This window comes from Triticum aestivum, chromosome 2B, assembly GCF_018294505.1.
Source record: "Triticum aestivum cultivar Chinese Spring chromosome 2B, IWGSC CS RefSeq v2.1, whole genome shotgun sequence".
Lineage (NCBI taxonomy): Eukaryota > Viridiplantae > Streptophyta > Magnoliopsida > Poales > Poaceae > Triticum > Triticum aestivum.
The window spans coordinates 686,335,556-686,348,802 of NC_057798.1; the positions used below are offsets into that span (position 1 = coordinate 686,335,556).

The 13,247-nt window shown below is 53.2% G+C and overlaps 2 protein-coding genes across 2 annotated transcripts; one reads left to right on the forward strand and one right to left on the reverse strand.

Moving 5' to 3' along the window:
* The first annotated feature begins 2,226 nt into the window (after window positions 1-2,226).
* On the forward strand, window positions 2,227-4,226 carry LOC123042081 (expansin-B9). The gene is made up of 2 exons (XM_044464602.1): window positions 2,227-2,582; window positions 3,436-4,226. Exons 1-2 carry the CDS (start codon window positions 2,405-2,407, stop codon window positions 4,053-4,055), a joined length of 798 nt encoding a protein of 265 aa, XP_044320537.1. The 5' UTR covers window positions 2,227-2,404; the 3' UTR covers window positions 4,056-4,226.
* Window positions 4,227-8,850: 4,624 nt separating this feature from the next.
* Window positions 8,851-9,821, reverse strand: LOC123042082 (WAS/WASL-interacting protein family member 3-like). The gene is made up of 2 exons (XM_044464603.1): window positions 9,471-9,821; window positions 8,851-9,237 (listed from the first exon to the last, which is right to left on the reverse strand). The coding sequence occupies exons 1-2, from the start codon at window positions 9,742-9,744 to the stop codon at window positions 9,203-9,205; spliced, it is 309 nt and encodes a 102-aa protein (XP_044320538.1). The 5' UTR covers window positions 9,745-9,821; the 3' UTR covers window positions 8,851-9,202.
* Window positions 9,822-13,247: the final 3,426 nt, after the last annotated feature.

The window sequence follows — 13,247 nt, forward strand, 5'->3', positions numbered from 1 at the left end:
AATCCTAAAAAGCATCTACTATCCAAACTCCACTATCCTTGAAGCAACACTAGGGGGTCACCCTAGCCATGTTTGGCGCGCGGTGCTGGAAGGCAGAGACATTTTGAAAGTTGGACTGATCAAGCGGATTGGAAACGGTGAATCCACAAGTGTTTGGGATGACAATTGGCTCCCTAGGGATGAGATGATGAGACCCTACGGTTGCATATCCCCCAATCCACCGTCGCTGGTCAGTGAACTTATCGACACCACGACGGCCACGTGGGACAGACAGAAAATTTCGGAGGTGTTCATGCCTATGGACGCACATGTGATAATGGGCATCCCTATTTGTATGTGGAATACACAAGATTTCTGGTGTTGGCACTTCGAGAGGAGCGGAAACTTCACAGTCCAGTCAGCTTATAATATGATGGTGGCAATTCGACAGAGAAGGGAGGCATGGCTCGAAGGCTCGCCAGGGCCTTCGTCATCTACGCATGAAACCACCATGTGGAAAACAATGTGGAGAACACAAGTACCAGGCAAGGTTAGCATGTTCCTATGGCGCTTGTCAAAGCATTCTCTTCCCACTAATGACGTGCGGGCGCATCGGCACATGGCGGACTCGAGCACCTGTGGCTTCTGCGGAGCCGAGGATTCTTGGAAACATTCTTTGATCGACTGCACCATGTCTAGGTGTACCTGGGCAATGATGGATGAAGAGTTGGCTCAATCGATCGCAACAACGGTGGAACTAAATGCTAAACAATGGCTTTTCACACACATAGAATCGCTACCCCATGAGCAGTTTGTGAAGCTTTTGGTAACACTATGGGCGATTTGGGCGGCAAGACGGAAAGCTATCCATGAAGGGATCTTTCAGAGCCCACATGCAATATGCAGCTTCATCAACAACTATCTCCAAGAACTGAACATGATCAAGGAGGTGGTGAAGCCTCAGGTGCGAACCACAGCTGCTACCAGAGGTGTAACCGTGGCTAGACCTAAAGCCCCACCCGCTGGGTTTTGTAAGATTCATGTTGATGCTGGGGTGCACTTTGCCTCTCGGGGTGCAGCTGTTGCTGTTTGCAGGGACGGCGTGGGAAGGTATATGGGCAGCTCAGCCCTAGTCATAGAAGGGATGCATGATCCAGCTATGTTGGAGGTGATAGCATGCAGGGAAGCGCTGGCTCTGGCGGCGGATCTGAACATTAATAACATGGTGGTAGCCTCTGATTCGAAGCAAGCAGTGAATGATATCAACAGTGAAGCAATGGGTAGTAGTGGTGCAATAATCAGAGAGATCAAGTCTAGGTCTTTGTTTTTCAATTGTAATTTTACTTACGAAAGTCGTGCTGCTAATTATGAAGCACATGCTTTAGCTAAATTTTCTCGTAGGCTTCAGCAGGGTCGTCATGTATAGTTTGACCAACCTCATGACCAGCATTGTATCCCACCTTCTGTGGTTTTTGATGAATAAATTTGGTCGTCCCCTCAAAAAAAAAAGCTAAATTTTGGAAGAATAAAAAGAAAAAGAAAAATAGGAAAGGAAAAAAAATGAAAAAGAGAAATGAATGAAAAAACAGAAGAAAAGGGAAAGGAAAACTGGGCTGACCCATTTTTTATTTTAAAATTTGTGAATATTTTTTATGTAGCGACAATTTTTGTTTTCGTGAACATATTTTTAGTATTAACGGAAAAATCCAAAGTCGCTAATATTTTTTAAAATTCATAAACTATTTTTAATCACACTAAAATGAGTGGACAAACACACTAAAACATGTCTAAATACATCCGGTTCAGAAAAAATTAGAACATCTTATATTAGTGAACGAAGGGAGTATGCCAGTTGTGCAATTGGAAATGGCTGTGACCCAGTTGATCAAGAGAGCTTTCCTGTATGCATGCTTAAACTCGAGGCATGAGTTGTTCCCGGAGGAAGCAAAAGGCGTGACGACTAGCTAGTGGAGACGCGGTGTGGAACGGAAGGCGGCGGCCGGTAGGGACTCGGGAGCACGCAAGGTAAAATAAAACGGAACCCCCGCCGACCGGGCCAACACTGCACGGCATGCACGCACGCACATGTTCACGGCCGGCATAATCGCAGGCATGCATGGCACTCAAAGTCATTCCTACGTCTAATTTCGCATGTCTGCAACGAAGAGGTAGATTGACGCTTCACCCATTGACATGTCGTTACTTCTGGGTGAGAGTAAAGATTAACAAGATACGCATCATTACACACACGCATGCACGAACCTAAGAAATCTCGAGCCCGAACATGCATGTGAGCCGTTTATCCGGCCGTGACACCCGATCGTCGCCTATAAGTACGCCACTCGATCACACCATTGTTAACTCACCACAAGCTAGCTAGCTACCCGCACTAAATCACTTGCGCATAGCAGAAGTCGAGAAGACGATGGGATCTCTCTCCGGCGTCCTAGCCTTTGCCGTCTTGGCGGCGCTCGCCGGCGGCGGCTTCTGCGCCTCGGACGTGCCGCCCGGCCCCAACATCACGGCGGACTACAACCAACCGTACCTTCCCGCCAAGGCCACCTGGTACGGCCTGCCCACCGGCTCCGGCCCCGAAGACAACGGTACGTGACGCGCGCACGCTCTGGCGGAGCACACACTCTATCTTTCTTTCATGTCAGTTTCCACGTAGTTTTAAATTGCGGGCTATATCAAATAGTGGCACTCTCCTCGGAGGGGAACTTTTGGTCTATGGGGATATATGCCCCTATATGATTTTTTTTAATAATTCAACAAAAAGTCAAAAATTCATGAAAACATTTTTAAAATAAACTTGACCTTCTATTGTACTCGTGGGAAAATAAATCCACAAAAAAATATCCCTTTGACTTCTTTTCAAAAAAGACAAATTTTTGGCATGTGAATAGTGACCTATAATAGCAAATAAATTTTGTCTTTTTTGCTGTGAGGTCAATTTATTTTTTGTCGAGATTTATTTACTAGTGCAAAAGTAAGTCAAGTGTTTTGTCAAAATAGTTCTTACCTATTTTGATTTTTTATTAAAATATTTAAAAAAAATCCCATATAAGGTGCATATACACACAGGAACCAAAGTGTATTTCCCCACCCTGCTCAAACAGCTATCGAACAACCATATATATAGTACTTCCTCCGTCCCAAAATAAGTGACTCGACTTTGTACTAACTTTATACTAAAGTTAGTACAAAGTCGAGTCACTTTGTACTAACTATTTTGGGACCTCACTTTGTACAAAGTCGAGTCACTTATTTTGGGACGGAGGGAGTACATGAATATCATTTGGCGGCATCCTGCTCAAACCGCTATAGCAATTTGCATGGCTATATGATTACCATTTAGTGGTATCCCGCTCAAACAGCTATATATCGCGGCTACATCGGAGCAATAGTCGGCTGTTTGAAAGACTTTCAATGATCATGTGACACGCATGCGTGTAGGTGGCGCATGCGGGATCAAGGACGTGAACCTGGCTCCCTACAACGGCATGATAGCCTGCGGCAACCTCCCCATCTTCAAGGACGGCAAGGGTTGCGGCTCCTGCTTCCAGATCAGGTGCACCAACCATTCGGCATGCTCCAAGAAGCCAGTGGGGGTGGTCATCACGGACATGAACTACGAGCTCCTCTCGCCGTACCGCTTCGACCTGTCCGGCAAGTCCTTTGGCGCCATGGCCAAGTCGGGGAAGGAGCAGGAGCTCCGCAGCGCCGGCATGATCGACCTGCAGTTCAGGAGGGTGCGGTGCCAGTACGCGCCCGGCACCAAGATCGTCTTCCACGTGGAGAAGGGCTCCCACGCCAACTACCTGGCGGTGCTGGTCAAGTTCGTCGCCCATGAAGGCACCATCGTGCAGATGGAGATCAGGGAGAAGAAGTCCAAGCAGTGGAAGAAGATGGAGCACTCGTGGGGGGCTATCTTTAGGGTGGACAGGGTCGAGCCGCTCGTGGGCCCCTTCTCCTTCCGCCTCACCACCGAGTCCGGCAGGAGGCGCATCGCGCACAAGGTTATCCCGGCCGGTTGGACGGCCGACACTACGTACAAGTCTGACGTCCAGTTCTAATCAAACCTATCGCCAACACATTTCCTATTTAAGTTGTTTTTTATTTGCAATCCATTCAAAATAAAAATGTATATATAGGTTGATGTAGTGGATGCATGCATCATTGTGTTTGTTCATTCAACCAAATGTAACCACTCCTCGGTGGCCTGAAAATATAACCATTGTTGATTATTTGGAACGCTGTCCTTCTTATTGTCCTTTGGAAAATCTGGGCTCCTCGGAACACAATGGCATTCCGGGACTAAGATGAGCATAGCCCTTCGCTTCGTCGAGACGACCTTACTCTATGGGGACACCGGATGAAGAATCTGACAGGAAAAGCAGTCGTCTACTTGTGACGATCATAGTATTTATCTTCACGCTTACACGTTTATATGAAATCCTGCTTGTTTATTTGAAATCCTGCTTGTAATTGTCCAACGAACGGTGGATTCCCCTCGCTCCCCCCGCCCCACAAAACAAATTACTAAAAGAGAATGTTAAAAAGTTGAGATAGGCTACGTGCAAGTTTTGTGAAAAAGAAAGAGTCAATCACAGTGGTTAAACTTGGTTAGAAAAGTCACTTTGACGTGTGGCCTATTTTATGCAGAAAACCCACTGAAATTAATGTTTCACGGAAAAGCCTTCAGCAAGGGAGATCTACAGGACACACACACAGTCCTAGCCACTGATGAATACAACGCAGACACTCACTGGACCCAAATGGGCTGAAGTTAGTGCCGCCCATTTGACATTAGATTTTTTTTCTAAAGATATTTATAAAACAAATGTAAGTAATAAAAATAATGTTTAAATATTCGAGTGTTCTAAATATTCACATACAAACAATTATTAATTACTAAATAAAACATTGAAATAAACGCTCATAGATTATATTAAAAACTGTTTAGTAAATACAAACATTTTTTATACATCCGTGGCTCATATTTAAATAATACTATAAAACTTATTGAATACAAACATTCACTATATATTTATGAACATTCACTTGTGTGTAATTTTCACTCGTGAATTATATTCAAAATATCTTATATAATTTAAATATTATCCATCACTCAATATCCATCAACATTTAAATTTTAATTATACAACCAATTTCTTTAACAACATACTTATGATTTTTTAAAATATAAGTACAGTCACTAAAATGTTTCTATAATTAAAATAATATTTATGAATTTTAGTTTTTGATTTTTTGTATTATTTTAAATCATACAATGATTTTTAATAATTCATAAAGATATTTGAATATATGGACATTTTTAAAATAATACGCGAACATTTTTCTAATATAATCTACAAGTGTCTATTAAAAATGTTCTTATTTACTAATCATCGTGTGAGTATGTAAAATATTTATAACACACGGATATTTGAACATTATTTTTAGTACACACTTTAAAAATATCGGAAAAAACTAACTTGTGTCAAATGGGACGAACTAACTTTAGAGCAACTCTAGCAGACCTCGCATAAATTTGACTCGCAAAACGCGTTTGCGGTTCCACGAAGATCACGTTTGCGGCTCGAAAACTAGCGCGCCCGAGCAGAACCCGTATCTAAACCTACATAACTTGAAAAAACACTTTCGCGGGAGAAATTGTACAAACATAGTTCACCACATACTACATAGTTCATCACATGATCAACAAACTACAAGCATAGTTATACTACATACTAAGTTAAACTAGTACTAGAGGGGTCGGATCTGACGGCAGCGGCGAGAAATGTTCATAAATATATAGTTAAACTAGTCCCTTCCGTCGCCGGATCTGCTGCTGGAGCCGCGTCTGGAGCTCCACATTCGGCCTCACATGGCGGCTGGAGGCAGGGCGGATGGTCGCCGGCAGCGAGAAATGTGGAGACGGGGAAGGGGAATCGCGTGGCTCGGCCGCGGCGAGGGATAGGGTTTGGACCCGCAAACGAGTCGTGGAACCGCAGTTATAGCGGTCGGGGCGTGCTGTTTGTGGGCCGCGGCAAAAAAATTTACAGGTCGGGCGAGTATGCGGGCTCTGTTCTAGCTGGAAAAAAAATGGGCCGAATCCACATACTCGCCAGAATTTTACGGATTTGTGTTTTATGCGGGGTTTGCTAGAGTTGCTGATCGTGTTGTAGAGCAGTATGCGAGGGAGAGAATGCACCTTGGGTGCTCTCATTCCATTCAGGTGTTTATATAGTACATGTACAGCAGCAGCGCAATGGCGCTGGTGAGAGAGAGCGAGGCATGCGACATGCGCAGTGCGGGAGAGGACGTGCTCGGGGACGTGGGTGTGACCACGTACGTGCATGGGAGCCATGCAACTGCTAACACCCCGCCGTAGCTGTAGTATTCGGTGGCCGGATGCATAAGCTGGACCGGAAATCCTGAAATGCCGGAGATGGGGGCCCCTTTGTCAGTACATCGGCGAACTGTTGCTTAGTCGGTACGTGTAGAACCCGGAACTTGCCAAGCGCCACCTTCTCCCGGACGAAATGGATGTCCAGCTCTATGTGCTTGGTGCGTCGGTGGTGGACGGGGTTCGCAGCCATGTACACAAAGGAGATGTTGTCGCAGAAGACAACGGTGGCCTTGGGCAGAGGCACGTGGGGTTCACCGAGCAGTTGACGGAGCCAACAACATTCGGCGATCGCGTTGGCGATGGCGCGGTATTCGGCCTCCGCACTGGACTGCGACACCGTGGCCTGGCGTTTGCTGGACCAGGACACGAGCGAGTCGCCTAGAAAGACGGCGTAGCCGGAGGTCGATCGACGCGTGTCAGGGCAACCGGCCCAGTCAGCGTCGGAGTACACCACCAGGTCGAGGTTGGCGGAGCGGTGGAGATGAAGCCCGAGGTTCGTCGTGCCGCGCAGGTAGCGCAGGATGCGCTTGACCAGGGCGAGATGGGCCTCGCGCGGGTCATGCATGACGAGGCAGCACTGATGAACAACATAGGCGATGTCGGGGCGCGTCATCGTCAAGTACTGGAGCGCGCCGACGAGGCTGCGGTACTCGGATGCGTCGGAGACGGGCGCGCCATCAGTCGCAGAGAGCTTCGAGTGTGTATCTACGCGGGTGGACACAGGCTTGCATTCAACCATGTTGGCGCGGTCCAGGAGGTCCTCTGTGTAGCCGCGCTGGGACAAGAAGAAGCCATCGGCGGTCCTTGTGACGGCGATGCCCAAGAAATAGTGGAGCGCGCCCAAGTCCTTCATGGAGAACTCGGCCGAGAGCTGGTGCTGAATCCGACGGAGAAGTGTCGAGGTCGACGCGGTGAGAATAATGTCGTCGATATAGAGGAGCAAGTACGCCGTGCCACTGTCGTTGTGCATTACAAACAAGGACTGGTCGAAGCGGGAGTCCTGGAACCCGAGCGTGCAGACGAACACGGCGAACCTGGCGAACCAGGCGCGCGGCGCTTGCTTGAGGCCGTAGAGCGACTTGTCGAGGAGGCAGACGTGGTCGGGGCGAGCAGCGTCGACGAAGCCAGCCAGCTGTTGGCAGTAGACGCGCTCGGCGAGGCGGCCGTGAAGAAAGGCGTTGCTCACGTCCATCTGGTGAACGGGCCACGCGCGAGACGCCGCGACGGAGAGCACGGAGTGGATCGTGGCCGCCTTGATGACCGGCGAGAAGGTCTCGTCGAAGTCGACGCCGGGCCATTGGGAGAAGCCCCGCACCATCCATCTTGCCTTGTAGCGTTCCAGGCTTTCGTCAGACTTGAACTTGTGTCGAAAGAGCCATTTCCCGGTCACGATGTTGGCACCAGGGGGCCGAGGGACGAGGATCCACGTCCTGTTCTGCATCAACGCCGAGTATTCATCCTGCATCGCTGTTAGCCAATTGGGATCGCGCAAAGTAGTCCGCACGGTTTTGGGTATGGGGGAGATGGGAGAGGTGACGCTCGTGTGAAGACTCTGGTGATACTTGGGATTGGGGAAGAACTTGCCTGCTTTGGCGCGAGTGACCATGGTGTGCGATGGTTCTGGCGGTGCGGGACGTGTGGCGGCACGGGGAGGCATGGTGGGTTCAGACATGGATGGCGTGGTAGGTTCAGCAGTTGGGGGGCTAGGAGCAGGGGGATCATCTGCCATGGAAGGGTTTGTGCGATGTGTTTCGGTGACCACGGGAGACGGTGGCGTTGGTGCGGAGACAGCCGTATCAGGTGGTAGGGTGCGTGGGCAACGAGACACAGGGACGAGCGACAGGTGATCGTCGAGGTCAGGAGCCGAGTTGGTGGTGGTGCGTGTGGTGAGCTGGGGAAATGGAAAAGTGGTCTCGTCGAACACTACGTGTCGGGAGGTGAGCACACGTCCTGTCGAGGGGTTTAGACACCGATATCCCTTGTGATCCTGAGAGTAACCTAGGAACACACACGGGACGGAGCGGGGAGCGAGTTTGTGAGGCGTGGTTGCGCTGGTGTTGGGAAAGCAAAGGCAGCCGAAAACACGCATGGCGGAGTAATATGGGTGCACGCCGTAGAGGAGGAAGAAAGGCGTTTGCTGTGAGCGTGGGCGGCAGGGTCGGCGGTGCCTCAGCCCAGTATGGGTAGGGCATGGATGCATGTATGAGCAGGGAGCGCGTGATGTCATTGAGTGTACGGAGGGCGCGTTCAGCACGTCCGTTTTGTGGGGATGTGTACGGGCAGGACATGCGAAGGGCAATGCCGAGGGAGGAGAAGAACTGGCGGGCCGCAAAGTTTTCGAACTCGCGTCCGTTGTCAGTTTGGACAGTGAGCACCGGCAGGTTGAACTGAGTGCACGCCATAGACACAAACATGCGTAGCGTAGGCAAGACATCTGACTTTAATTTAAGGGGAAAGGTCCACATGAAATGACTATAGTCATCGACAACAACTAGATAGTACTGGTAGGCAGACAAGCTAAGGACGGGCGAGGTCCATACATCACAATGTATAAGTTGAAAAGGGAAATACGAAACATGACTAGACGAACTAAATGGTAGACGATGGCTTTTGCCTAGCTGACAGGCGGTGCAGACGTCACCGACGGGGCCGGCAGCGGTGATGGAGTTGTGGCGGAGAGTGGTGTCCAGGGCATCATCGGCGAGGTGACCAAGACGACGGTGCCAAGTGTCACGAGAGACGGCGGTGAAGGCTTGTGGCGCTTGGGACGGGTGGGATGGGTATAGTGGGTAGAGCTCCTCCGGTGAATCACAGCGGAGGATCACCGCCTTCGTTCTTCGATCCTTGACAGAAAAACCACAATCATCAAATTCAACGTTAACCGGGTTGTCACGAGCTAAGCGCTTAACATAAATGAGATTTTTGATTAGGTGTGGGGAGACGAAGACATTGTGAAGAGAGAGGGGATGGGAGGCAGTGGGAATGGTGTGGTGGCCAGTGTGCGTGACTGCAAGCGTTGACCCATCGCCAACAATGATAGCAGGAGAATAACTGGGACGAGACGAAGAGAGCATACCAGACGAGGAGGCCATGTGCGATGTCGCGCCCGAGTCGAGGTACCAGTCCCCGCCGGAGTATGGCGGCGCCTGGCCTTGCTGCATGCTCATGGCATTGAGCGCCTGGATGAGCGCCGCCTGGTCCCATGCAGGCTGCTGGCCAGCAGGAGGAGCGCTGAGCGGCGCACCGTAGAGTGGATGAGCCGGCACCGCGCCGTGCCGCCAGTGAGCTGGGGAGGGTGATGCAGGTGGGGAAGGAGGCGGCGGCGGAGGGGGTGGCGGAGGGATCGCCATGGCCGATCGGGAGTTGCAGCGGAAGAGAGGCTAGTAGAGGTGCGTGGTAACTGATACCATGTAGAGCAGTATGCGAGGGAGAGAATGCACCTTGGGTGCTCTCATTTCATTCAGGTGTTTATATAGTACATGTACAGCAGCAACGCAATGGCGCTGGTGAGAGAGAGCGAGGCATGCGACGTGCGCAGTGCGGGAGAGGACGTGCTCGGGGACGTGGGTGTGACCACGTACGTGCATGGGAGCCATGCAACTGCTAACACGTGTCACTCGCACCTTCTCCTACGAGTGAAATCGAATGATGCAAGTTGCATTTTCAGGCAGATACGCAAATGGAGACCGCATTAGAATTTGGCTCACATCGTATTTGGCAATCTTTCCGTTTAGACCAAGGGTCAGAATAACAAGTTTCTTTGAGGAAAAGAAAACTTGCAAACAACAAGTTCAAAGAGGGAACTACCAAGTGCCAACAATCACTTAAAGACTTCCCAAATTTTGCTCAAAAAAAAAAACTTAAAGACTTCGCGAATAAAAAAGCCAAAATCAATCTGTTTAAGTATTTAACCAAAAACTACCGCAATTCGCGGAAACGTGACAGAAAACTACCACTTTACGATTTTGTCCCGAAAACTATCACTTTTTTATTAATCCGTGGCAAAAAACTACCAAGTGTGAAAACTGCTCGCTTTGCCTGGGTTAAACCCGAATCTGACTGCCCGACCCCACACATAAGCGGGCTAAAAATGCAATCGGGTCCTTAGTTTTTCTTAAAAAAAGCAATCGGGTCCCTGAAAGAAAAAAAAAGAAGCAATCGGGTCCTTGCTGGCGAGCTCCTCGCCGGAGCCGGCCAGCACCACGCCGGCGAGCTCATCGCCAGGGCCGGCCAGCAACACGCCTGGAGAAGATGGCTGCTGGCTGCGACAGCCATGGCCGGCGGGAATCAGCAGCGGCAGCGGGCTGGAACCGGCCGTGCTGCTTGGCTGCTCCCCGCCCGTGTTCGAGCTGTCCGACGGCGCGGAGCTCCTCCTCCTCCTCTCTGCTGGGCGGATCTAGGCAGAGCCGCGTCCAGCCGGCGTGGAGCTGTCTGGCGGCGCGAAGCTAAGCTAGGCGCGTCCTGGTGGCGTCCGGCGGCGCGGAGCTAAGCAGGCGGCGGGGCGGAGCTCCTTCACCTCCTCTCTGTGGCGGCGCGGAGCGTAGCAGGAGACGGCGGCGTGGGTGCTGCGTGCCGCGGCCACCCCTCGGTCGTCGGCTTGCACGGCATCGCGCGGGACCTCCGCAGCGGGCAGTGCAGCCTCGTCCTGGAGCACGTCGGCCCGAGCCTCGGCCACGTCCTGCGCGCTCGCCGCCGGCTGTTCACGGAGGAGGAGACGCGCCGCGTCATGCGGCAGCTCCTGAGCGGCGCCGCGAGGATGCACGAGCGCGGCATCGTCCTCGTCGGCGGGGCGAGGGCGCGGTGAAGATATGCGACCTCGGGCTGACCTCGGACTGGATTGCTTTTTTTAAGAAAAACTAGGGACCCGATTGTATTTTTAGCCCGCTTATGTGTGGGGTCGGGTAGTCAGATTCGGGTTTAACCCAGACAAAGCGTGCAGTTTTCTCACTTGGTAGTTTTTTGCAACGGATTATTAAAAAAGCGGTAGTTTTCCAGACAAAATCGTAAAGTGGTAGTTTTCTGTCACGTTTCCGCGAATTGTGGTAGTTTTTGGTTAAATACTCGTTTAAGTTGCTGGCTCCATGGCTGCTGGCTGCCGCCACGCTTCCTGCTTTGCTTACGCGACGCCTCCACCATCTCCTCCATCTTGGGGGTCAGGTAGGCCCGAGCACTGGTGCTCGTGGACGCCGACGCGCGCTGCTGCGCGTGCGAGCTCATGCCGGCCAGCAGCCGCGAGCGCCCCGTCTTCTGGTACTCCCGCAGGCTGCCCACGCGCCCGCTCAGGTCGCGCAGCTCCTCCTTGATCGCCTCGCACGTCGGGTCGCCGGCCGCCCCCGGCGCCGACCGCTCCACGGCCTTCAGCCGGGAATCCAGGATCCGGGCTGCGCCGGCGTGCTGCCCACCCTCGGCGGCTGCCCGTGCGGCCGCGATGTCCTGTGTCGCGGCAAGGCGGACGCGCTCCCGCTCCACGTCGATGGACGGAGGGGGCGCTTCGGTCGGCTGCTCCAGCTCCAACAGCCTCTGGATCACCGCTGCCGGTGCGGCGGCGTGGGCCGCCTGCCCTGTCGCGGCGACCTTGTAGGTGCAGCTCACCTTGACCAGGCGGGTGACCGACTCCACGGGCCGGGCTCTCGGCACGTGGACCAGCACCAAGAAGCGCCTCTCCTCGTCGTCGTAGAGCTCGCCCACGTCGATGGAGGCGGCACGGCCATCGGCGCCCACGTGGTTGCCGTAGCAGCCGGACTTGATCTCCTGGACGCGCACGCCCCGGTGCAGGCACGTCACGGCGATGCGCGCCTCCTGCACGGCGACCGAGAGGAGCCCGCCGATGCACTGCGCGAACGAGTGCTGGATCGCCGCCTGGTTCTCGATGAAGGAGAAGGTGCCGCCCGTCGCCTCCGCGATGGTGTGCATGGCCAGGGCGTCGTTGTCGGCGCCGAAACCGAACGTGTGGATCGGCCCGGGCCGGGTGCCGGCGTGCGTGAACAAAGGCGGCAAGAGCGTCATATAATCCTGGGCGGTGCGATTGGGGGGCGGCAGGAACGATGTCCTGCCGTTCCGATAGGTGCCTCCAGGCGTGAGGAACGTGTCCCCGCCGTCGGATAGAAGGATCATGCTGGCGACGACGTTCTTGTACCGGCGTCCGGCGAGAATCCGGGCGCCCACGCGGAGGCCCTCGCCGATGTTGGTGCCCGTCCATCGGACGACCATGCCCTCCACGGCGACCTTGGCGCGGCCCTTGCCCGCGACCGTCATGCGCGTGAGAGGGATCAGCCTGGTCGCCTCTCCGGAGAAGGACACCATGGACAGGCGGTCGTCGGGGCCGAGCTGGTCGACGACGAATCCCATGGCCTGCTTCAGCAGCTCCATCTTCTGGCCGTCCATGCTGCCGCTGACGTCGAGCACGGTGACGAGGTCGAGCGGCGCGCGCGCCACGTCGGCCGGCGCCCTGACGTGCACGAGCACCGCGAACTTGTCCTGGGACGCGCCCCTCCCGAGGGCCGGGAACTCGCACTGCGTCTTGAGGACCAACCCGCCGTCGACTGCCGGCGCCTGCGCCTGCGCCCCGGCGGCAGCACGATGCTCCAGCGGCTCGTCGTCTTGGTACGCTCCGACCTGGGCCTGGGCGTACGGAGTCCGCGGCGGCGCGGCGAGATGGAGAGACATGGCGAGTGACGTCGCATGGCAGAAATGGCTGGCCCTGGCGATCCGGCCGATGAGAGGTCCCAACGGCTCGTCGTCTTGGTACAAGCCAGCCTGGGCCTGCGGGGTCGTCGGCGGCGCGGCGAGACGGGGAACCTTCTTCCTGCCCGACATGTCGCTCGCCTCGGTGCTAGGGTTGTGGGATTAATGG

Coding starts and splice junctions, on each gene's coding strand:
- LOC123042081 (XM_044464602.1), top strand. CDS start 2,405: ATGGGATCTCTCTCCGGCGTCCTAGCCTTTGCCGTCTTGGCGGCGCTC. Junction 2,583..3,435: donor CTCCGGCCCCGAAGACAACG/GTACGTGACGCG, acceptor GCATGCGTGTAG/GTGGCGCATGCGGGATCAAG.
- LOC123042082 (XM_044464603.1), bottom strand. CDS start 9,744: ATGGCGATCCCTCCGCCACCCCCTCCGCCGCCGCCTCCTTCCCCACCT. Junction 9,238..9,470: donor GCACATGGCCTCCTCGTCTG/GTATGCTCTCTT, acceptor TTTTCTGTCAAG/GATCGAAGAACGAAGGCGGT.